Source organism: Theobroma umbraticum, unplaced genomic scaffold (assembly GCF_002168275.2).
Source record: "Theobroma umbraticum cultivar Fairchild unplaced genomic scaffold, ASM216827v3 scaffold_44.0, whole genome shotgun sequence".
In the NCBI taxonomy this organism is placed as follows: Eukaryota; Viridiplantae; Streptophyta; class Magnoliopsida; order Malvales; family Malvaceae; genus Theobroma; species Theobroma umbraticum.
Genome location: NW_018397255.1, coordinates 4,520,331 through 4,545,436, shown reverse-complemented (window position 1 = coordinate 4,545,436; position 25,106 = coordinate 4,520,331). Strand labels below are relative to the sequence as shown.

Genomic DNA, 25,106 nt, shown 5'->3' with positions numbered 1-25,106 from the left:
TGTTTTGTTGGGAAAACAAAAAACATCTATTGAGGACATTGGGAGCAATTCCAATAGCATTGCTAATGTTAAAAACATGCTAAACCATGAAGAATACAAACTGTCTCTGTGATATTCTCACACCATATACACTGCTATTTTTTTCCTCTTATTGTGAAAAAAACAAGGATAGTGTGCTTCCACTATCCACTGTACATGGCAACAACCCAAGTATACATTCTTTCACAACCCACATCACCTCACTGATACATGCCAGCTCTTCCCACAAGGTTGGAAAATGATTTTTTAAAAGAAAAAAAAGTGAAAAAAAAAATTAATACGCATAGACAATTTTAAGAAAAATGAGGTCCGAGTGATTAGAATAACTACTCATTGTAACTCATCAAACCCTCTTCTCAGCTCTTGTTGTTTGCACCAAGGCTTTCGTAAAACAAGATATACCCATGATCTGTATTACTTGAATACTCCTGGGCTGACCCAAAAAATGTCTGAACTGCTGACTCATCGATCATCTCCACGTTTTCGTCATCAAAAAATAGCCAGTGGTTATGGCTTTTCACAAGGCTAACATAGTGCCCATGGTTTGGTCCACTACCCACATGAACTACTACAGCAAATAGAGAATACTCTGAATCCGCATCTTCCACAGTATTGCTCAGCTTCAGCTCAAGTGGAAACACGACGCGGTAGGAGAGCTTCTTGTACCGGCCAAGCTGCTCAATGTACTTGAACCGCTTCAAATGAATAACCAGGATGTGAGGAGGCTTCTTTATCTTCATTCTCTTCTGGGCTTCTTGCAAACTGCAAGTAACTAAACATCATTCCTTTCCAAAGTTTAATTGTTTATATGATATACATCTTTGGAACCATCTAGGTATTGGACTATAAACTTTGTATCAAGTTACAAACTATTTATAAAGACAAAACCATTAAAAGCAACATTCTCAGTTTGATATTTGAACTATTAAGAAAAATGGATAATCATAAAGTATGCATATTTTGCCTCTCCTAAAACTAATAACTCATTTGAGTCCATGACCAGAATTGCCACTCTGAAAATCTCACACACGATAAAAAGGAGTCAAGTAGATATTTATATCAATGTAACCTACATTACAAGATGAATCCTAAACCATGTGAGAAGAAAACGGGTAATAATCAATTACAAACTAAAACACATCTAGGGATGTAAAACATGTATAAAGGAAAATTACCTGCAGCACTTGTCACAGAAAAATTTGTCCTCTGCGTTCAATGTCTCGGTAGAACTAAAATTTTTCAAACAGCTAGTTATTGAACTGTTTTGTTCAATGTCAAGGCTCAAGTCAAAGAAAGTTTCATCTCTTGCTGTCACTGTCTCGCATCGCAAGCATCGGGTCTCATTGGTAAGTATTCCCTGTCTCAAATTACCCCAGGAGATAATGAGATTCTTCCCAAAATGCACAAGACCAAACAAACGAAAAGCCACGCACAAAAACACACAAGGTAACACAAAGAGGAGGGATTTGGGGCACAATTGTTCTCCTAAAGAATTCAATGGAGAGCAAAAGTAATGTGCCCATATTTAACAATCATAGCATTCCTTTATAAACATTGTCAATAAGTAAGACGTAAGAGGGAAAGATACAGGCAATCACCATTCATTGTTGTTATCTTAAGGATTATAAATGAGATATCATAATCGTATAAAGTAAAAGTAATGCACTAATGCACGTACCAATATTATTTTATGCTAGCAGCCTACATACAAGGACCCACAAAAAGATTTTAGCTATAATATCCTGAAGCATTTTCAGATAGTATGCTTGTATTTAATTCACTTCCTCTGTCTATTGAAGCATAGGTTAAATTAATTTTTCTTCACAAATGCGTTCAGACCTAATACATTCCTATAATTTTGGTCATGTCACCAAGGTTTCAACTTTCAAAGTATGTTATAATTTCCTTTAGGTATAACCCAAACAAGAATATTACTGGATTTCACCTTTATTTTGTGTCGAGCAAAGTAAACACAGCACAAGACAGAACAATTAATCAGAATATAGAAATATAACTAGCAAACTCACCTGAAAATTCTTGTGTACCCATGTAACCAAAGGCTCTTTTTGAACACCATTTGCCTGAGGATTCTTTGGCCCATTTGCAGTTTTTTCAGGTGGTGATGAAGTTTCCGCATCGTTTTTAGCTGCTTGAGCCTCTTTCTCCAATATGTCGACAAGTTCATTTAGCAAAAAATTCAAGAACTCATGAGCATCCTACCAAAGAAAAGAGAGACAAATAGTTATTCTCTTCTGCATTTTCCATTGAAGAGAATAAAGTCAAAATGTTTTGGTTGACATGCCAAAGAAAGAGCTACTACTTTATATTAATTGAAACCTTGAATGAAGCAAATATAACTGCAGCATAATTGCAAGATGAAAATTCATCAGTATAAAGGAAGTGAATATGGTACTTGAACCAAACAAATATAAAGCATTTTACTACCTGGTGCATATAGCTGCGGAAAAGCTCATTTTGTTTCTTCAATCTCTGTACAAAGCGCTTTGGAGCAATGACACCTGTTTTCTTCTTCTGCGAACTTATCTAAACAAAAACAACAACCAACTGTTGTTCCCTATAGTAATAAAGTAAAACCATATATGTGGCATGAATAAATACGGGAGAGGGGGAGGGGGGAGGACGAATATATCAGTCCACTAATAAGATTTGCTGAAAGCAGAAAACTGTCACCTTCCCAACTACAGCTGAAATTTAGGACTTTAAATGTCAAAAAGAAAACCTTGAACAAAACACTTTGCTGGGATGTAAGCAATTTTCCAAAAGGATAATATACTCTGCAATTATTGAAGTACGAAACCAAACCCTTTCAAAGAAAAGGAAAGGGGGAAAAAATGAAAGGAACTCTTGCACAGGAACATAAAGCAGATCATACACACTGCATAAAATCTGATAGGATTTAGAGATAAAAATGATTTATCAAAAACATGAAAAAGATTAAAAATAATAAACAAAAATGCACACACAACGTCCCTTCTTGCAAGTAAGTTGAAATGAAGCCAGGTCCTCGTGCAATGATAAAAACTTTAAAAGCTATTTGACAATAATGGAAATCTTAATTTCTGATCACATCTTGTTAAAAGGTTATACGGTGAACCATCTTCATTACATCATGAACATGATATCTTAGGCTTTCATACTTCTAACTAAATGCACATGGGCTCCTAGCATGCAAATAATAAAAGAAGAATTACTAAAAGAATCTCTTGAAAATCAAGGTCAAGACCAGAACAAGGCATTGCAACTTATGTGCATTGTTATGGTAAAAGGCAAAAAGAAACTAATGCTAATATTTGTTCTGAACATCATTTTAAAATAAATGCTTTGACTCTTCAAAAAAAAAAAAACATTTCAACAACATTGGCTTCTATACAACAAACTACCACCTAGGCCAAAAAAGCAGACTTATTACCTGTGTAAACAGATCTGCCAAGCATGTCAGCAGATTCTCTTCAGCATCGGCAACATTTTTGTTGCTTGAATAATATTCTAGCAACTGTTCACGAAATGGGACACAAAAATAAAGTGCCTGAAAAAAAAAAAATAAATGAAATGAGACATTGATCAGCAACTGAGGGGGAACTGTTGTTCAACAAATTCAAATAGAAACATCCACCACTCAACATAAACCATACCATATCCAGCCCAAATGGCCATACATTCGCTAATCGTGTAAAATTAATGGGAAAGCCAAGCAGCAAAGATCTCAGAGTCTCATAGCATAAATATTTAGTAAAAAAAAAATAAGGTGGTCACAGGAACTAAAGAGTCTGGTAACAGTGTATAGCATTTAAACACTACAGTTGCATTCATCCAGATATGAGAGTTCAAACAATTCAGATCTTGTGTAATCTAAGTCAACCTATCAATGCCACACGAAACTTCAAAATCCACTAGTTGTCATACCATGCATAAACTAATCTAACCAAATAAATTCCAAATATTTCACAAAACTCAACTTTACAACAATCACACAGCTTAAATGAACGAAGAAACAAAAGCAATATTAAAAATATTAGAAATCTAAAATATCTTAATAGTAATGATGAATTGGATAATCATTTATTTTATCACCAACATCCAAACCTAGACTGCTTTCTCTCTCTAATATTAGTTCTTATCTACCACGGTCAATGTCTGGTCTACACCATCTCAGCAAACATACGAAAAAGCCAACCTGAATGCAACACGGCTAGTAATTACCAGAGAAATTCACTGCTAAACATAAAACTGATAGAACCAAATCCAAATCAAAGGTTGTAAATTGGATTCAAGGATTTTCCCAAATTTATTTGCTTTCTACTGCTATCAGTTAGCCACATGAACATATTTTCCAAATCATCAACAAGGAATCACCAAAGAAATGGTTACACAGCAACCGAAAAGTACAAACCGTGAAAACTGAAATTAACAGCGCTAATAAATAATATGTACCACAAAAAAATTAGCATAAAGGAAAATATGAAAGAAAAAATATTCATAGCTTAAAATTCAAAAGCAATCAAGTTCATAATATTCGAATTAACATAAACTATCAAATTTAACATAATTTTTCTAAACGAAAAAATAAAGAAAAATCGAATTAGATTCAAAATTTAATCGTTATTAAAAAGGGGAGGAGGAAAAAAAATCAAAAAACAAAAAAACCTGCAAAACGCTGTTACAATAACAAGTGTTGCCAAAGTTTTCGAGGCCAAAATATCGTTCGCCTTCAGGGAACTGGTCGCCCAATGCTTTCTCGAGTTTTGAACCCGCCGCGCCCATTTATAGAATTGACTTTTTGTCTACAACTCGAACACAGATCTTCTTCCGACCTATTCAACTCAGCGATTCTATTCTATCTTTCCATTCACGACGCGCTCGCTCTCACTCTCCTTCGTTCGATTTGAATTCCTTTAGGGTTTGTCTGGAGGAAGGGAAGAAAAAAAAAATGAACTTATTTTCGTTTTTCCTATTTCCGTTTTGAAGCAGTGAAAAACAGGCAAAAGGAAATGAGGGTTTGTTTTTGTTTGTTTGGAAATGGCTTGGGGAGAGACGAGAGACGAAGAAAATAAAGATGGACAAAGAAAATGGTAGCATAAAAATATAAATTTAATTTAATAAATTAATAAAATAGATGGGAAAAAAATGAACGTATCACAAAAAAAAATGAAATTACGTAAAAATAAACTATATTGACGCTTTCTTATTTGCTATTGCCACTCATGGTCACGTGATGCCAAGCTGTAATAAAATGAGAAATATAAGAGGGGATTTTGGACGAGTTGCAATAACTAGGTCCCTTTTTTATTATCATGCTTCAAATTTCTAACCTCAGTTTTCTTTTGTTTCATTTATATATATATATATATATGTTCTCTTTTAATTGATAGGATTTAGAATATTGGATAAGATTACCTTTGTTTTCCAATGTTGTTTTAATTAAAATAGATAAATTAAATAGTTAAACATATTTATTTTGACATGAATAAATCTCATTTAAATTTTTTTTTGGTTGAATAACAAATTTTAAAATTTATTGAGGAATTGGACAAAAAAATTGGAAAAACAAAAAGGATATTAATAACATTACATGAATTAATAGTAATATATCTTATTTTATCAAGAAATCAACGAGTCATATTCAAGTACTAAAAGCTTATAGAATGCACAGACTTAGCACACTTGATAAATTTTAAGTATTAACGATTAATTTATACTATTAACAATTCCCTTTTTATCAAATTGTAATTTTGAATATAGAAAATTTATATATTTTTTTGAAGTAGGAGATATGTAAATACCATTAGGCATTGGATCGAGCACGTAAGTAGTAATTTTAATTATGCATTTTAATTTATGTAAATTGGAACAACCAACTCATTGATTTTTGAACAAATATGAGAAAAAATAAGTATTAAAAAGTAATATTAGTTAAAAAAAAAACCTAGTTATTCATTTACAAATGCTCGCTCAACCTCATTCTGAGAACCTTTATATGTCCAACCTTAACTGTACCATACAAATTAATTGCAAAGACTTGTTCAACAAACATGAATTTAATTAGTGCTTGTTTTATTAGTTCTTAAGATCATCATCATAATCTTATCATTCATCACTATTTGCAACTTATTAAAAATTAAAAATCAATACCTCTCATAACATAAAGAAGAATATCATACACTTATACATTTAATTTTATAACAAATATAAACTTTTTTAAAAAAATTAAATTTAAATCTCTCATTTTTTAAAATGAAATAATTCTATAGATGTACACATTTTTACATTTATATCTCATATATGCATAATTGTGAATGTCATCCATATTAAGTTATTAACACAATAATTTAATAGCATCCATGTATTTTACTTATTAATAGATGCATGATCTGTTATTTAAAAAATAGAATTTATTTATTTTTAATTAAAAAAACACAATAATCCAATAATATAGATTTATAGAATGGTCATCTCATACCAAACCTATGCTATGTGTTATAGCACTCTTTTTAAAAATAAAAATAATAAAATATGTTAGCTAGCCTAAATTCCATTTGTATCATCATTCCTTTTTTAAATAATAATAAAAATAATAATATTTTTCTGATTAAGGCATTTAGCAAGAATAATCCTTTTTCCATTATTAATTTCTCTACAAGATTGAATTGGAATTCAAGTATATATCATTTAATGTTAAATGCTGTTTTTAACAAGTATCTGTATATCATTAGGACATTTGCGAGCAAAAATTAATCATAATAATAACATTACAGCAAAGTGCCATGAGATTAAAGCTGAGAAAATTGCATGCATTTGTTGCAAATTTCCAGCAATCGAGCAGAATTAATTAATTTAATTAGTGCTTTGTAGATCCCCCAGAAATACAAAGCAAAAAACTAGTAGCATTATTGCTTTGCCGGTGGCAAATGGCAATGGCAGGCAAGTTTTTATGTCGTGTTGACTCTCATTAAGTGATGGTGACTGGTCACATTATCGCCCTTTATTTTTATGAATCAGCATTGAATTTTCTTCCTACCTTTTTAAAATTTTCTCCCTCTTACTGCATTCAAGTCGTACATTAGCAATAAAAATGGTTAAAATAACATCTTTATAAAGGAAAACCAGTAGGTTTGGTTAGGAAAGGATATTTAAAAGTGTATATTTTGTTTAGAAATTGTTTTCAAACTTTTTGAATGAAAAGTTGACTATTTTTTCTTTTATTTGTTAATATTTCTTAGCAGACGGATGTGTAGAGTTTCCAAATTATATGCTTATATATCCAAAGGAAAAAAAAGATTGTAACAAACTCAATTTCAAGTAAGAAAATTCTTTGCACAACAACCCAAATCAAAAGCATAAAAAGAGAGAGGGAAACAAACATTAAAATTAAAAAGGAGAATTGCTGCTATGTTTTAAAATCTCATGTTGAGCAATTATTATCCAAATAAAAATATCAATCAAATAAAATTTTAATAATTTAAAGTGTTGGTTGAGTTGGTACTTGCAGATATTTAGAGAGTTAAGGTTTGGATTTGTGTTTATATTTGAAATAATAAAATTATTATTTTACTAATATTTTAATATTAAATTTAAATAAATTACGTTATATATATCTAATAAAATAATAGTTTTAAATAAAGTAAAAAAAAGGCTAAAATGGAAAAATGCCTTATCTATTTCTTTAATGGAAAAAACGGTTGAAAAAAGAAAAAAAAAATTGCCTTATCTACATTCCCAAGTGAAGCACTAGAACTCGAGAGGAAGCGAGCTCACAGGGAAACAAGACACGAAGACAAAGCTGAAGCCAAACAAGCAAAGATGTTGAGCCTCTCAATTGCTTCCCCAACAACCGTTACTTTCCCTCCAAAACCCAAATCTTCAATCCCCAAAACTTCCTTCAATGGCGTCCGAATACAGCACTTATGTCCCCGACCATTGCCTTCTCAAACGACCTCGTTTCGAAAACCATCAGCGTCCTCGTCTGTGGTGATGATGGCAAAGAGAGAAGAAGAAATGAAGGAAATAAGGGCCAAAACGACTGAGGCAATCAACGAGGAAGTGGTTGAGTTAAAAGGAGAGCTTTTCATGCTTCGTCTTCAGAAATCGGTTCGTAATGAGTTTCAGTCTAGCGAGTTTCGGCGTATGCGCAAAAGGGTATTCCTCCCACCCCCATTTGTTTTTTTTTTTAAATTTATTTTTTTAAGCAATTGGGCATTGGATTTGAAATGGGATATTAAAATCTGTGTTTTACTATAGTTTTATGTTATGGCATGGTAGAAGGAAATGATGGGATTTTTGAATTCCCATCGAAGTAGAGTGTTACAAGTTTCTATCGTTAGGAGTTAGAGAACTTTGCTAAAAGCACACAAAAATGTCAATGTTAATTGTGATTCAAGTTTCCAAAAATCTAAACTTTGTTTGGAAGATGCGAGTGAGAATGATACTTATATTTCGATTAATTTGATAAGCAACAATTGTCTTACAATCATTAAAAAGTCAAAAAATTTTATGGGGTGCTGTTGTCATTGCAATGCATTTGCCTTCAAATTGTGAACCAAAGAAGCTTAATACAAAGATTTGATATGGTGAACTTTGTGTTATCAGCAGCATAACCATCACAAGGTTAGCATTTTGGATTTGCATCTGTATGCGTGTGTATTTGTTCGTCATCCTTTTTATTTTTAGATTTGGTTGGTTCTTTATTCTTTTGTCCTCTCAAAATTTGGGGGGCTTTCTGTTGCTTAAGTTGTTTAGGAAACCAATGTTGTTATGGCCAAATGGCACGCATTCTCTTATGAAATTAAGAAGGGAGACTAGGACATAGGGCTTTGCAAGAGAAGGGGTGTTAAACCGTAACATCTGAAAGGAGGAAATGTTCTATGTTTCGTGTGAAACGTTGTTGGAAAAGTGAGGGGGTGGGCTATACAAGTGATGGCTTTGGTAGCTTGTTCTTGATGAATATGTTGCCTCTAGCTAGTTTTCCACTTTTTCTGTAATTATTATTTTCTGTCAAATTGGAGTCATTCCAATGTCAAGTGATAAGAGGATCTCCAAAGAGGACGGGGATGGACCATATAAAAGGACCTCAGTTTTACTTGAGTTTGCTGAGGATATGGTCTTAAATAGGGGCGTGTTGTAATATTATCTGTATATCTAGCTGATGCTGTATGGTGAGAAAATTTGGTTGTTATTGTCATCAACGGTGGTTTGAGATTTTGTGGCTTTATTTGGATTATGGTTAAATTCAACTGCTTTTTGAAGTGATCCATAGTACAGTGCAATTGTGTACTGGGTAGATACAGCTGATGGACAGTTTTCTTTGCCAGATATTTTGATTATTCCATTTTCTTGCTATGTCTGGGCTCAGACTTTTTGTAGTAAAAACAATGTCTAAAAATTGAGTGGAAGCAGAGATTAGCAAATAATATGGCACTTCTCCAATAAATTTTCAAGTTCATTGTACAAGCAATACTTGGACTTAATGAAAGACACCCTTTGCCATGGTCTTTTATTGATATAATATTATTTACATTAGTGTTATAATCCTTTGCATTGTATGGGGAGCACCTTGAGGGTAAAGCAAAACCATATAAAGGTAACCTTCAAACTCCTTAAAATATATCATGGTGAAATATAACAGCTATGTGAAATGGTTGCCTGAGCCTCATGTTACCCAAAACTAAATTATGCTGACTTACAAGTAGTAGCCATATTTAGGTATGATCTGGTTTCACTTAAGGCAGTTGCAAGAGGATAGAGGCTAAAATGAAGTCAAATAAGCATGGCTAAGAATGAGTGTGTGGTAGGCAGGATGTATTTCATTGTTTGAAGTCTACTGATGAAAGAGAAATCATGCTGTAGACCTGATATTGCCGATATAAGCTTCTCCTGACTATACTTGAGCACACTCCCCTTTGTTTGCATGTTTATCCCTTTATATCTTGGTTGTGGGAGAGAGGGTTGTTAGAGGATTTCTTTTATTGTTAAAAGTGCTTTTAGCATGCTTATTTTAAAGGTATTTATAAGGGGTTGATTCTGATCATTTTTCATATATTATATAAAGTTTGACTGCTCTATCATTCATCATGGTGCCAATGTATGTACTAAATTGAATTAAGGACAACATACATGGATTTTACATCCTGTGGTCCCAGTTCTCTGGTTACATTGCAAACCGACAGAGACAAGAAGGCAGATAATTGATGATCATATATTATTTATCCCCTTTGTAAAGATTAAGGGTAGTTTTACTGTGTATTTAAGCTTTACATTACCCATTATTGTAATAAAGAAAGTGTTCTTGATAGATTGCTCGCATGCTTACTGTTAAACGGGAAAGAGAGATTGAGGAGGGCATCAACAAGCGATTGTCAAGAAAGCTTGATCGGCAATGGAAGAAAAGTATTGTCGTAAAACCACCCCCATCTTTGATAAAGTTGCGAGAGGAAGAAGCAGCCGAAGAAGCTGAGAAATCTGCTGCTTGAGCCATCCCAAATACTTCACATTTTAATGGCTTAAGAAGGGCTCTTTAAATTGTTGCAAATTCTATTTTAGACCATTTTGTGCATAGTATTTTGTAGTTGTTGATAGGATTCTCTTTATGTTTGGTTTACCTGAGATTGTTTATTACTTTCTCTCTTGGAAGAGCGCTTGACAAATTCAATCTTCCCATACCAATTCTGATTGTAATTAAATCTGCATTTTAACACATTGAATTGAGTTTGTTAAACCAAACTTTATAATCTTCATCAACAAAGCTTGTGAAAGGAGCTTGGATAACAATGTCTTAGAAGTATTTCAGTATTCATTTTCTAATTTCTTATAATAAAATAAATTCCTAACTATTTTTTAATAATGTTTAATTTTTTGTTCCAATAATATCTAATTATGAATTATTTACAATTTGAGAAACAATAACTATCCATTTTAATAGTGGGAAATAAATACTATATAGGAATCCTTCTTTTTTTTCTCCATTATATAAACACCCTCACAAGGCGGGAAATTTTTACAATGAACACCGGCGTCGTTTTTCTTCGACCAGATCTCTCTTGCGGCCCTTTTTTTTCATTAGCGTCCCAGCTGATTTACCTTTGCTTGCAACCGAAAAAAGGAAAAAAGAAAAGCAAAGAACCTCAAAATCACCATGGAAGAAGAACGGCCAGACCCAAATCTCCCAGCCAAAAACCTGGACCTCGATGCCGACTTACAGAAAAAGCACCAAGCCATGCTCGATCGCCTCTCCAATCGCCACCACGCTCGTTTAGACAACTCACTCGCTCGCCGATCCGACTCAACCAACTCCTCCGAGGCCACGTCCTCTTTCCTCTCCCGCTTCTCCGAATCCAAGCAATCCATCGACTCCCAACTCGCCGACTCCCGTCTCATTGCTCAATCCGATCCCTCTCGCCTCAAAACTCATTTCGCCAATATCTCTTCCTCCATCTCGGACCTCGAAAAACTCGTTGCGGAGAACTCATACTTCCTTCCTTCTTATGAGGTTCGCACTTCTCTCAAAACCATCTCCGATTTGAAGCAAAATCTCGAGATTTTAAACTCCGAATTGATCCCCAAAAGGAAATTCTCCTTCAAAAACAAAGCCACAACAAAAAAAGAACTCCCCAAAGAACCTGAACCCGTAAAATCTGACGCCGTTTCAGTGACCAATTTCAAAATCCCCAATTCCCCAGGGTTTAGAAATAAAACAAACGTAACCCTAATTCAGAAGTTCAAGGGAACGGAAGTTGGGGAATTTACGCTATCCGATCTGGATTCCTGCGAAGTGAGATTAATTGGCTGCTGCAATGCGGTTTTTATGAACAGATTGAAGGATTGCAAGGTTTATTTGGGGCCGGTAATCGGGTCGATTTTGATAGAGGAAGTGGAACGGTGTGTCTTTGTATTGGCTTCGCATCAGATAAGGATTCATTTGGCGAAAGGGAGTGATTTCTATTTGAGAGTGAGGAGTAGGCCTATAATTGAAGACAGCAATGTTGTGAGATTTGCCCCGTATTGTTTGGATTATGAAGGGATTGAGATGGACTTAGAGAAGGCAGGGTTGAGTGAGGAGACAGGAAATTGGGGGAATGTGGATGATTTTAAGTGGTTGAGAGCTGTGCAGTCGCCGAATTGGTGCGTTTTACCGGTGAATGAGAGGGTTGGGAAGGTTCGGGTTGGCGATTTGGAGAGCGGAAATGAAGGTAGTTAAAGCTTGTTTTGAAATAAAGAGTGTGCGAATTTTTTGAGTTGTTTTGAGTTCTGGTCACGTTTTGAATTTATGTTTGCTATCATTTTTTGAAATGGAATTGGAAATGAAGTGGCAAAGGATCATTTTTATGGAGCTGTTTATGTGTTTCTTCCTATTTTCTGTTGTTAATTACAGGCTTTTTGACTAGATTTGTTAGACTTATGGAAAATGAAATATGGAAGTTATTAAACTCATGGCAATCTTTATGTTGCCGCTTTCTGTAATTCTGGTTACATGTGTGCCAGCACCCAGAAGTTATTACTTGTATGATTAGGACTACTTATGTAAGTCATTTTGGAGGTCTGAAGAATCTTGTTTACATGTTTTTGCTTTAAACTCTATTAAAGGGTCAAATATATTGGTTTACGGAACATTAGCTGACTGGTTGGTTTGTCCCTCATTTTCTGCACAGTGTGCAATATAAATAGCAGGAATTTGGAGTTAGCAATTAAAGGTAGATGAGATGGATGAGGCAGTCATAAACATGATGATGGCTTTGGGTGTGGTTGGATTGAAGTGTACCAGTTTCTTTGGCTGTACAAATGATTTCTGGAGCTTGCTATTGGAATCTTAAGCATCTGCTTGAATGAATGGGATGTTTACTTAAGGAGTACTCTGATTGAGAATCTATCACTTCCTTAAATGAGCTTTGCCTATGATTTCTGCATTCATTAATCATGCATGGAATCTGTGTTAATGGCGCTTGTAAGGTAAGCTAGAGTTGCTCCTAAAACACATACTCCGAAGGCAAAGGTGACAGAAGTTTAAAAGATAAAAAAAGAAGAATTCTGCCTCTGTAAGTGCATCTACTCATCCAGTGAAGGAAAGGAAAAATCCACATATGATTTCTCTGCCTTCACCATTTTCGGAGTCTCATATCTTTGCTACTTTGAATTTCCCCCTCTAAATCTCAGTTTAATTGCAGAGCTCAGGTAATCTTTTTCTTTTCTTTCTACATCATCCCTTTTTTGTTACTTTGCCTCTTTAGATTCTCTGAGCAGTTCCAGGGCTTTGTCTTTTATTTTTCATGATCAGTTCCAGGGATTTGAAGCATGGGCGCAATGCGCTGCACTTTGCAAATGAGGAAAGGCATGTATCTAAACGATCACAATAAGTTGTTTATCAAGGGCCTTTTTTGTACAAAAATCGAAGTGTATTTACCCCATATAACTTAATGAGATTGAAATAGTTTAAAATGGTTTCCAGTAGCACTTCATTAAGCTGCTTTATCAGTTCTTTTACTTCTTTGACGCCATTTGTTTGATGACTTAGTTGTCTATTTGGCCTCCGGAGTTGAAACTTTGCCTACAAAGTTATGACTCCCTAGTAAATGCTCGCTAGTAATTAGTAACTGTTGGTTTCAGGTTTATGCTCTGGCTTCCGAGAAAGGGAACTATTTCAACATTTGGATCTACATTTCTCTGCCAATTAATGGACCCGTGCTCAAGAAAAGTCCCATTCGTGGAATTTGAAGTTGTGAAGGTGCTTTGAACATTAGAACAATTAACTACTTTATTCTTAGTTTGAAGTTTTCCACAACTTTTCGTTTCTTAACTACTTTATATTATGTAAACTTTGATGATTAATTTGGCTTCTCATTCTCAAGAACTAGATTTATGTGTTTGAAAAACCGTGTAGTTTCATTTTCTATGTGTTCATTGTAGACAATGAATCGGAAGTCCATGAATCACCGAAAAGTTAAAGGGTAATGCGAGTTGCTAAAATTTGACTTAGTTTTCCTCTTTAAATAGCATGAAGAGTTATACAGGAGCCAGATCAGCAGCCGGTTGCTTGCAGAGTGACCTTACGTGTTGAGGCTGGGTGATGTCAGCATTTGCTAAAGTGGACCTAGTGGGTGCTCTTAAATTTAGCTTCACCGAGTGTCTGGGTGAAGGGTTTGAAAACGAGCGTACTGCCTAGGTAGAGTCAGAGACATCTTCGGTTTCTACAGGGGGATGGGGCTGGACTTAGATAAATGTTTTTACAGAGGAGGATTTTCAACAGGAAAAGATGGCCCTCAAGTTCGTCCAAGTCCCAAGCAAGTGATTAGAAACAAAAATATTTCAAATTCAAACCCCATCTTTGTTTTCGTGATTTGTCCCTGTAGTCAATTGAGGTTTTGGCTTCGAGAGCCGCCGTTGCCCATCGATGGATTGTACGTATTACGGGCCTTTTTCCCATGTATATCGTTTTAATTGGTAGATTGTGCAAACGGCGTTTCGAAATCGACAGGGACATTGACAAATTGCCTTCCAACTATTTGTCTATTTCTCCTTTTGAGATCCAAATTCTAAAGATTGGGCACTTTTCTGCTGTTCCGTGGATCAGGTATCTCTTCTGCTTGACTTGTCCACTCTTGTAGCTTGTTGATTTTATAGGCACCATGTGATTTCATGCAACGAAAAGATAAAGGACACTTTTGACTTTATGGTCGGTTCTCAATATCATGAACAAGGGCGTCTTACCATTCTTACTACAGTCATTCGAATTAAGTAATTGGAAGTTAGAAAATCCAGGGTTACTGTCCATTATATTATACTAACCGAAAATGGTTTCCAGGAAGACTATATCAAAGATTTTATGCAGATGCCAGTATGAAACCCTGTATTTCGTCAAATGTTAAATTGATTTTTCTTCAAACATCGTCAATATTGGTTGGCAACAGGCACTTACTTTGCAATGAATTCTAAACTCTCAAGAGTCTCCCCTTTTGATCTGGTCCTTTCTTCAAGCTTTTTTGTACATCTGAATCCTGCATGAATCGTTACCTTTCTTACCTAGTATATTTGTCTCATAAAATATGATTATAAGCAGAGCACCAGCAGTTGCCTGTTAGTTGTCAGCCCTTCTTTTAATAGGAATAACTTCTTTTAGCTATCTTTTTAAAAGCCATTCACGCCATTGCAGTTTGATTCCGCTTTCTACTATAAAGTTCCAAGCTTTTATCTGTACATGGGTCCTTTTATGGCCTTATGGGTCTTTACAGACTGAACTGGTTCCTTGATCTAGTGCTCACGGATTTCCAACAGAAGGGGAACAGACCGAAGTTAGTATAGGTGTCCGCGTGGTAGCCTCGCTAGCTCTTACCTATTTAATTTAATGCGCAAAAAAAAAAAAAAAAAGCTTCCTTACTAACTCCCACCATGTGATCTCCATGCACTTTTTATTCAGCTTTGATTTGATTTTCCTTGCTTCCCTGTCGATAAACAAATCTTGATGATGCTGTTCCTTATCATCTCCTACTCCAACCATGTGACCTGCTTTTGCATGCAACGTATATCTCTACTTTTGACTGGATTCTCTTGTACTTTATCCTAGCTACTCAGATTTCATGAACCCAACCTCTCTGACTCTCTCAGCTTTCATGACTAGTTCCTGCTTGACAAATATTTATACGTCACATTTGCAGGTTTCTCATACATTTAGTTTCAATTTTTTCCATCTCATTGTCTCTACGCTTTAGCAAATTAAGGTGGTGTGGAACTATGCTTTATGAGGTATGTTAACTTTATATTCAGTTTGTTGTGGTTCAACTATTGAACTTTTTTCTCAAGAATAGGCTTAATGCACTATAATATCTTGTTCTAGCTTAATTACTGCATGGTTGGGCAAGAAATTTTTATGATGAAATGCCACAAAATTGGAGTGCAGATTTGTCTGTAACAAAGAAGAAGGGCTCTTAAGAACCTGTCAAATGCACTAAGGTTCTTGTCTTCTAAATTGTTAGGTACTTGGATGGTTCTTCTGATTGCGGTTTTGCATATTCTGTCAATTTGAACTATAAGTATTAATCTCATTATAGATAAGGATGCAAAAATTCAAGATAATCGCATTTTCCACACTTTCTGCTTCTGAGGTCACTAGCATCCAAATAATCGGGTTCTATACCTTTTCCTTTAGTAATGAAACAGATCATGTTGCCACCAACCTTTTGACCGTGCATTTGTTTCTGTAATGCACTTAAAATGCTCGCATGAGCCCAACATCTTTTCTCAGTCTCATCTTAACTTCCCATATACTAGGCCTTAGGACCTGGGCTAGTGTCCCATATAAAATTTGGATGTGGCCCAGGCGCCTCTAGCCCAGGTTTAATCATATTAGGCTTCTTCTCCAATAATCTATTAAAAGAGCATCCAAAAGAAAAAAGGCTTCCTATTTTGTTTCACTGTAAGATAAGGTGTATTGAGCGCTATCCTATTGTACTCTAAATCGCTGAAGTTACTAAGTTTGGAGGCTAGTTCGACTTCCGTTTCTTTCGGCTTTGGACCTTCCGTTATATTGTACCATAATCTTGTTTAAATATTTTTTCATTCTATTCCACATGAACTGGCCTGCTTCTACCATGTAAAGGTATTGTGTATTTAAAAATAATTAAATTGGATATAGGCTTAATACCAGATGCAGAAATTTTCTCACTAACCCATAGGGTTCTTATGGAGTATGAAATACCTTTTTATGATCAAACCTGAATCATTTCCCACATGATGATTGCTAAACAGCCATTAAAAGATTTTGCAAAGATTAAGGTAAAACAAGTGCGTAGATTAAGCAAAGAATACAATACTCTGACAATTTTTTGGTCCTATCTTTCTTTATTCAATTCTCATTTCATAATCTTTATGTTTGGTTATAATGAAGGGAATATGCATAGCTTAATTACTTGGTTAATTAATAGAAGATGGCAAAGTTTTTAACTGTGTATGGAAAAATTGTATGAATGAACTAGATTGATATCTTATAAGTAACTAGAATTATAGTTTTCTGATGATAGTATTATATATCAATCTTATTTTATGTTTTTTTAAATGATATATATCTTATTTTATGTTGAACCATAAGAATTACTAATGCTTATATTTAAAGAAATTTACTGGGTGTAAACTTTGACCAATGTCCACCATAATCTTGGTCATGAAGGTTATTACACTGGCTAGTTGTTTAAAACTTTCAGCCTTTCTGAAAAAGAATCTTTTGATATGCTCCTTGTCTATATGAAATTCTGCATCTATACTATGCTTCTTGTATAGGGATGAATTTGGGAGTTTTTGTACAGGGACTGCTTTGAGCAGAATATTTTGTAAAGGGTACAGGTGAAATGCCAAACTTTTGTTGATTTTGGTGGGTTACAGAATTGAGTAACCCCCATGTTTTAATGAAATATTTTCATGGCTTATCAAAAAAAAAAATATAGAATTCTGCTTTTTGGGTTAGGTTACTTTGGATTTCTCTAAGGGCTATGGTTTGAGGCACACCACATGTACGGGCTTCTTGGTGCTATGCTTGTTTAGCTACCCTTGTAGATCTAATAATTCAATGAAATCTTAGCCTTTAGAAGAAAACAAGGGGTAAAACATACTGATACATTCTTCAGTTCTTCACTAAATTGTTAAAAACCTTGGTTTTGGATTTACAGTAGCTAAGCACATTATGTTGTTAACAATTCTCTGGTTACACCACACAAACACAAACACAAATCTGGATCTCAAAAAGAACAAAGAAATGAAGGAATATTGTGTTACTTTTTTTTCGCTCAAAATATTGTGTTACTTAATGAACTACAGTTCATAGTAGTGGCAATTGATGAAAAGAAGGCTCAAAAACTAGCTAGTTTGTAGACATGAAAGACTTTCACCAATACTGGATGCATGCTGATATAGGAGACAATAGAGTAAGTTTACTAAAGGAACTTGAAGTTATCAAATCATGTGGATGCCACTCATCTTTTTAAACTATTGTTGATTCCTATGAGTACCAACTCGATCTCAATGTAAACGTTATACTGTGCGTCTAAAATATGTGTCAGTTGTATAGTATTGCTTTTCTATGATAAAATATGTGTTTTTATATTTATTGCTACGTATATATACTATATATTATTGCAGTTCAATTAATTAATATTACAATTACTAATAATGCTCAGCTTGTTTTGTTGTTACTTTTCCTGCATATGTATATATAACATGAATTTTAGATGATTAAATTCCTTAGCAATGTAATTTGTACTAATAAAACTTGCTTGCTTATTTTGGTGCTTCCCATGCTAACACATTTGTCTTGTTTTATATCAATCTGTCAACAAGATTTCTGATCTACAAACTTGAAAGCTTTTTTCTTAATTAGAAATTAATTAACTAATGGAATATTTGAACTAGCTACAAATTTAAGATTATTCCTGCAAAGTTGTTATGTTTTATATATGGTTTTATAACATGTTCTAATCAACCTTCACTCTCATTTTCTTTCACTGTCCTTAGCTGTGAATATGATGTCATTGCCGATGAGAGTTAAGCCAACAAATCATACATGGTAGTTGATGGCTAACAATGATATAAAGATCCCAAGACTTCCAAAACATTACCACCGATGCTTTATCATAAATATTTGTCAGATTATATATGTTATATTGTGTAGGGATCGATCATCGCATCTAGATCAATTCATAATTATTCCTAATCCAATAAGTTGGGCATAACGGTTGAGAAAACTGTATATTCTTTAGTAGCAATGAGAACAACTAGTAATCAAGAAGCTTTAAAAATGTTGATTAAAATTATGGACCAATGACCCTAGGTTTTTTGTGCCATTTCAGAAGAAATCATAGTCTTAGTGAGTCTCTGTCATAAAGTAATACAAAACCCTTATATATTACAGTAATAACTGTGAATGCATTTGTGTCAAAACCAATAGGATGCAATCCATGAACGTCTTAAGGAAAGTGAACCTTTCTACACGTAATTATCATTGAAATGGTGAAGATATGATGAAATTAGCATAGATTTTCAGACCCCACTTCAATTTTTTTCTGCTTTCTATTAGGGTTGTTGGGCTGTGAATAGTTGAAAAGGGTGAAGTTGGTGTGCCATGAACGCTCGCAAACACAATTCACGTGTACTGGACGTAATAGAAGTATTTCTTACTAACTGTTTCTGGTGACCACTCTATCACAGTTCTTTTAATTGTTTAATAGAGCACTTAATTAACAATGCTGAGAGGCATTAAACTATAAATGTTAATTTTCTATGTGGCTTTTATTGCAGGGATGAAGGTGCACTGCAATAATTTCATTTCCAGTTTGTTTTATTCGCTTTGACCAACAGATCATCAGGATCATTGATTAGCAGCTCATGTTAGGAAATCATATATCAGAAGATGCTGAATGGAACCTCCATGGCAGGTTGCAACAAATTAGGTCGATAAAGCTATTGGAAGCCCAGGTGTGTTTTCTGAGTCAACCTTCATGTTCATACTCAACATCAATCATTTCATTTGGTCGTATACTAGAATTATAATAAACTAAGGTGATGAAAGAGCAGTAGAAAGAAAGATTGCTGTCGCTAATGCTTTGAAAATAAATCCATTTTAAAGAACTTTCCTGTTGTCCATCTCTAGTGAGTGTTTTGATCTATATTTAATGTTTGCTTAAAACCAGCATTATATAATGTTGTTTTCTTTTTGCATGGAGATGGAAAGACCCGAATACATCTACGTGGCAAAGGAAGTGTAGAAAGTCCGAGTTTAGATATATTGGGTAGAAACTTAACTGGGGAAGCAAATCAGTTGTTTAGCTGACATTACAAATATGATTTTTTCTAATGATAAAATAATAAGCTGTTTAGGTGACATCTCTTACTTTCTAAATTCTTTATTTAAACCTGCTTCCTTTTGATGTGAGGGTCTGGTCCACCCGACAAGGAACCCTGGTTGAAGAAGTAATCTCTCTGTTTCCCTCTAAAAAATCTTCTGTTAGTTTTTCTTGAAGAAGGTGTTAATATGTTTTTCCCCTTTCAATGAACAAAAATCTCGGTTTCTTTTATGGGTAAAACGTGTGCCGACAAAACATGAGCTAAGTGAAGGAGAAAAAAGGTGGAGAGAGAGGACATGGTGTTCTCAATTCTCCTTCTTGTTAGTTTGAATCTCGGTGGCCATTGATGTGATGCTTTATAACGAGTTTAAGTTAGAAATAGCTAGCTTACCAAGTAAGAAATTAGTGATTTTGGACAAACTAGACTCTTATCTATTGGCTTATATACCCAGAGCAGCCATTGATAATTACATCTGCAGCAGTGTATATGGTTTGTTTTATGTTGAACTTATAAATATATATGACATTTAAATACGGTTAGATCAGAAGATTTTTTTTGTGGTTACTTTTTTCTGTTTGGTGTGCCATTTTTGTTCTTGCCTTCCAAAATCATTCCGTGCATTATAATTTGCATGGATTAGTACTTCTTCAGTTTCATGATATGAATTTCCATGATTCATTAATTAATTTGTCCCATTTTTAGTATGTATCAACCCATTGACTAAAGGACTTATCTTCCTCTTTACTTCTATTTCTGTCATCTGGAATTTGATAAATGAAAATCTTTGAATTGTAATCCATTGATAATGATAGTTTATTATAGACAGCTAAGAAAAAAAAAAGGGGTATAACTGATGCAGCTTTCTTTTTCTGATTAAAGATTGAGAAATATGCTTCATGCCTCTACACGAAAAGGTAAGAAAAAGATATCCATAAGACCACAAAGAGGTTGACAAATAAATAGATGGAATATTTGCGTATTTGCATGCAATATACAGTATATAACACCAAGTCAAAGGGAATAATTGACTAACTATATATTCTACTTCTAGCAATTTCTGTTTAGGCCTCCACATACAAGCACATTATAAACACACACACACACATATATATATATATGTATATATATATATATACTTTCAAGCTCTAAAATTATATATGTGCACGAAGATACATTCTTCCTAGAGTGCAACTGCTGCATTTTTTTTGTTCTTCTACATTTGATTAATATAATGCTTTTCCATGAGGAATTCACCTACACGCGATTACTATGAAATCATGATTAATGCCGATTGTAAGAACATTTGATTGATCGCTCTGTTGCAAGAAATGAAGGTAAAATCAGTTTTACAACATGTCTCTTTCTCCCCCTTCCTCCCTCCTCCTTGAATCAGGACAAAGAAGAAAAGGACGACTACATCAACGAATACCATTGACGCGTTCTTGTTAGGGGGTAAAGAAAGATGTCTTAAGGGTCTCAATATGGTGGAAAATTTAGAGAGTTTGCTGCAACCCCCTCCTCTAACCATCTCCCTCTATGGTCAAATGGGTCACCATCGACTCGGTCGCTATCTAGCTTTTTAAGTTTTTTGGGCTATCAAACTGAAAGATTCTGATGACAAGCTCCTGATGATTATTTTAAAATGCATCATTTTCCGACTTCCAAGCATTTAAATTGGCCTCCAAATTTCGCATATATAGACGTTTTTGTTTCTTCCATAGTCGTACATGTTCTTACAAAAACGTACATATCTACACATGTATACACATACAATACTCTGTGATACGTACTTGGTGTGTTTGGTTAGAGTGGAAAATCACAGTGCACACGTGGAAAGAGACTCTTAAAATCTGCAAGAGAAGAGAGAGCTCAGACTCTCAACATCTTACGCAATACAAAGAGACAACAACAATGATCAGATGCCCCTAACCCTATAATTACATCACACCATGAAAACTTTTCCTATTCATAGAAATATATACTTAATTGTTCGGGCCACCGGTTTTGGCCGCTAAATTATTCCATGCAATGCACGTATAGTGTGTAAATTAATCACAGAAATTAATAATTAGATAATCACGTGGTTTTAGTTACTTTCCGAATGTGATGCATACTCTCCATGGTTTGCTTTTTTGTAAGGAAATTATACTCAAACAACATAGTCATTATGTTGTTATTCATAGACTTTGGTTCCAGAAAGCGTGTTTCGTCCATGTTTAGAAAAGAAAGAAAATTGCCATGTTACGTCTTATTCTGAATTATATATTGTTGTCTTATATTTTGGTGAGGTCAAGTAGAATAACATTTCTTTTTGTGTAGAATTAAAGCGAGTCCAGGGGCAGGTTTACATACCATGGGCCTTAATCAGCCACTCCTTTTCAATGGGATCAACTCCTGCAGCATCAGAATTCCCTATTTTGGCACACCAGAGATTGTTCGCCCAGGACCCTCTATCACTGAAAAAGACCTCTTATCAAAAGCCAGCCACAGCACCGAAATTGGGAACAACAGCTCATATAGCTCACAAAGCTCAATAGAAGACAATTCAAAGAAAAACAACGATGTATTGATGTGTTATAGATGGCAACTGGAATCAGTAAATGCATCATCGATTTACACCTGATGCTGATTACGCTCCTTCACCGCCATATGACCAATTCACCAATGCATCATTTTATTTTGAGATTAATTATTTAGGAAGAGCCTTTAGAGGATAAAAAGGAGACAAAAAGAGAAAAGAAGTCATTATTGTCACTCATTTTTCATCTTTTCTGCTTCGGGAATATATATTTAGAGTGATGGAAAGCAATTGATAATTAGAGACCACTATAGATTTTGATGCGGATATATGGCAGAAGGTAATTACTCACAAAAATATGCCTGGTGAGGATCAAGCAAATGGAGGCAGGCTGCCATGGAGATGAGCAAAACCCTGCGGAGTGGGGTAGTAATGTAGGCTAGCTAGTGCGTAAGCATAAGCTTTGCTAGAAATATAAGCACAAAAAAATTCAGGACCCATCTGCATAAATATTAAATATTAAATATTAATACGTGAAATTGTATAATGATCCATGCAATCAATGACGAAATAAAAGGCTGTGTTGCGTGCATGGAATGGGTTTCAAAGATCATGGATGACGGGCCACCTGTTCCCTTTGATGCTGACTACTGACTGCCGCTTTCAGTTCTTGTTCATTTATTTTTGACTATAATTCTCATTATTTTAATCCAATTCTTGTTCATTACTGCTTAAATACCCTACATTGCCCCTTCAAGTCTTCACTTTACCAATTTTGCCCTTCCATACTACCTTATTAGGTCCATATCTTAAGAATAATCTGCTCATATTTGTTCGAGATTAAGTTATCGATTTTTCAATTCAGAAAAATAAAATTTTAATTCAATTTTGAATAAAAATATATATATATATGTGTGTGTGTGTTTATGATTGAATTAAATGCTTTGATGTATTATGAATCATTTTTGAATATTTGTATAAATTATGTATTTTATGCTCATATATTTGTCTAAGATTGAATTATTATTCAATCATCTTTTACATAAACAATTTGATATGTCTTTTAAATCGAATATTTTTTTTTTGAAGAGCTAAATCCAGCCAATTTTTGGGATATGACATTAAATTCTCTGTTAGCTTATGTCGTCTACAAATGCAAACTACTAAACATCTTTAATTATTCTAATTTCTAAACATTTTTCTTGAAAGGCAAATAATTTCTAAACATGAATGTAATATATTACTAACATGTTTATTTATTTATTAATTATTTATTTATGTGCAAGGGTGAGTTATGCAATAAGTGGCAGTCCATATCCCTTTGCATATACTCTCGTTTACTTTTTTTATTATAAGTTTCTCTCTTTGACACCTTTAATGAATTAGGATTTAGGATTCATTTATGAGGAAACAATTAATTCAAACTGAATTAAAGATTTCTTGATTTCAAAGTGTTATCCCTCTACCCCTACTCATAACAGTAATGAATTAGAAATTCAGAAGGTTGAAGAATATCTATGCAATAGGTATGAAAGCAGCCACTCTTCTTGACCTGTTTATGTGACATTTTCTAAATGTCTTGGCTCTATTTCACCGAAGATAATTCATTGAAATTTCTAATGAGAGAAGCTTTGCATTTTTTTTTCTCAGCCAAAAAAAGATTTTGTTAAGATTGCAGTAAAGATGCTTTGCTTTATAGTATATATATATATTTTTGAAAGTCATAAAAAGAGATTTCATTCAAAGCAGGGGAATGAATATTTCCCCATTAAAGATACAGGCCTTGAACACAAAAAGAAAAAAGATCCACAGATATATTTACTTTATAGTATATATATATATTAAAACATGAAAATGATGATTGAGTCAAGATCATAGCAACCTTCTAAGCAATTCGGCTGTAATATGTTTGTGGGTCGCCATTCATGTGTGAAGTTATTTATGAGCAAAAAATTGAGGGTCCACTTGGAAAACTGAAGACACAATTAGGTCAAACTAAAATAAAATCATTTACAGGAAAAAAAAGAAGAGGAAAACTCATTTGACCAATGACAAGGGTATGGTTGAGATTTAAGAAGGAAAATGGCAATCTTGTTTTTCCAACAAATAGGAAACCAGCACGTCTGCTTTATTAGGGAACAGAAACTCTATAAATATAGCAACCTGCAGCTAATGGTTAGATTGGAGGGAGGCAGCTGCCAAGTCTTAAGGAAAGAAAACGAAGGTATTGAAATGGGAAGGTCACCTTGTTGTGATGAAAGTGGCCTTAAGAAAGGTCCTTGGACTCCTGAAGAAGACCAGAAGCTTGTCAAATATATCCAAGAAAATGGCCATGGAAGCTGGAGAGCCCTTCCCAAGCTTGCTGGTATAAAATTGAAGCTACTGTATAACACCTGCAAGTCTCCTCCACTTTCTTTCTCTCTATCCTGAGATTATTGTTTCTTGGTTATTTTCCAGGTCTTAATCGGTGTGGGAAGAGTTGCAGGCTGCGGTGGACGAATTATTTGAGGCCTGATATTAAGAGAGGGAAATTTTCCCAGGAAGAAGAGCAAACAATTCTCAATCTCCATTCCATCCTTGGAAACAAGTAATTTTTTAAACAACTATTTCCTTTTATGTCATTTATTATAAATTTTTACTTTTATTTTTTTGCATCTTGAATCATGTATATTTCATTTTCCTCGTTATTCACAAGATGGTCAGCAATTGCAAGCCACCT

The 25,106-nt window shown here is 34.2% G+C and overlaps 4 protein-coding genes across 11 annotated transcripts in view; 3 read left to right on the top strand and 1 right to left on the bottom strand.

Annotated features, from left to right (window-relative positions):
- Nucleotides 1-38: 38 nt before the first annotated feature.
- UBP3 (ubiquitin-specific protease 3) lies at nt 39-5,133 on the bottom strand. The gene is made up of 6 exons (XM_021419408.2): nt 4,705-5,133; nt 3,470-3,586; nt 2,485-2,583; nt 2,067-2,255; nt 1,215-1,396; nt 39-801 (listed from the first exon to the last, which is right to left on the bottom strand). The coding sequence occupies exons 1-6, from the start codon at nt 4,819-4,821 to the stop codon at nt 396-398; spliced, it is 1,110 nt and encodes a 369-aa protein (XP_021275083.1). The 5' UTR covers nt 4,822-5,133; the 3' UTR covers nt 39-395.
- A 2,618-nt stretch (nt 5,134-7,751) lies between these two features.
- Nucleotides 7,752-10,773, top strand: LOC110409250 (Ribosomal L29 family protein). Its single transcript, XM_021418537.2, has 2 exons — nt 7,752-8,193; nt 10,347-10,773. The coding sequence occupies exons 1-2, from the start codon at nt 7,858-7,860 to the stop codon at nt 10,521-10,523; spliced, it is 513 nt and encodes a 170-aa protein (XP_021274212.2). The 5' UTR covers nt 7,752-7,857; the 3' UTR covers nt 10,524-10,773.
- Nucleotides 10,774-11,023: 250 nt separating this feature from the next.
- On the top strand, nt 11,024-21,541 carry POR (C-CAP/cofactor C-like domain-containing protein). Of its 8 annotated transcripts, XR_016350788.1 has the most exons (8): nt 11,024-12,239; nt 12,699-13,218; nt 13,322-13,375; nt 13,651-13,768; nt 14,038-14,614; nt 15,696-15,783; nt 19,324-19,500; nt 21,263-21,538. XR_016350788.1 is itself a non-coding variant. In XM_089782510.1 (1 exon), exon 1 carries the CDS (start codon nt 11,186-11,188, stop codon nt 12,245-12,247), a length of 1,062 nt encoding a protein of 353 aa, XP_089638636.1. In that variant the 5' UTR covers nt 11,024-11,185; the 3' UTR covers nt 12,248-13,895. The 8 variants fall into 8 exon arrangements, 1 of the variants encoding a protein (XP_089638636.1); XR_002444565.2 differs by adding an exon at nt 19,103-19,215 and having other exon boundaries at nt 12,699-13,768; nt 21,263-21,541; XR_016350786.1 differs by having other exon boundaries at nt 12,699-13,768; nt 21,263-21,540.
- A 3,044-nt stretch (nt 21,542-24,585) lies between these two features.
- Nucleotides 24,586-25,106, top strand: part of MYB53 (myb domain protein 53) — a 1,347-nt gene continuing 826 nt past the window's right edge. The window contains exons 1-3 of the mRNA XM_021418723.1: nt 24,586-24,752; nt 24,845-24,974; nt 25,083-25,106. The exon at nt 25,083-25,106 is cut by the window's right edge and continues 826 nt beyond it. Coding sequence (XP_021274398.1) covers nt 24,620-24,752; nt 24,845-24,974; nt 25,083-25,106 — 287 coding nt within the window. The 5' untranslated portion in view covers nt 24,586-24,619. The remainder of the gene's footprint in view (nt 24,753-24,844; nt 24,975-25,082) is intronic.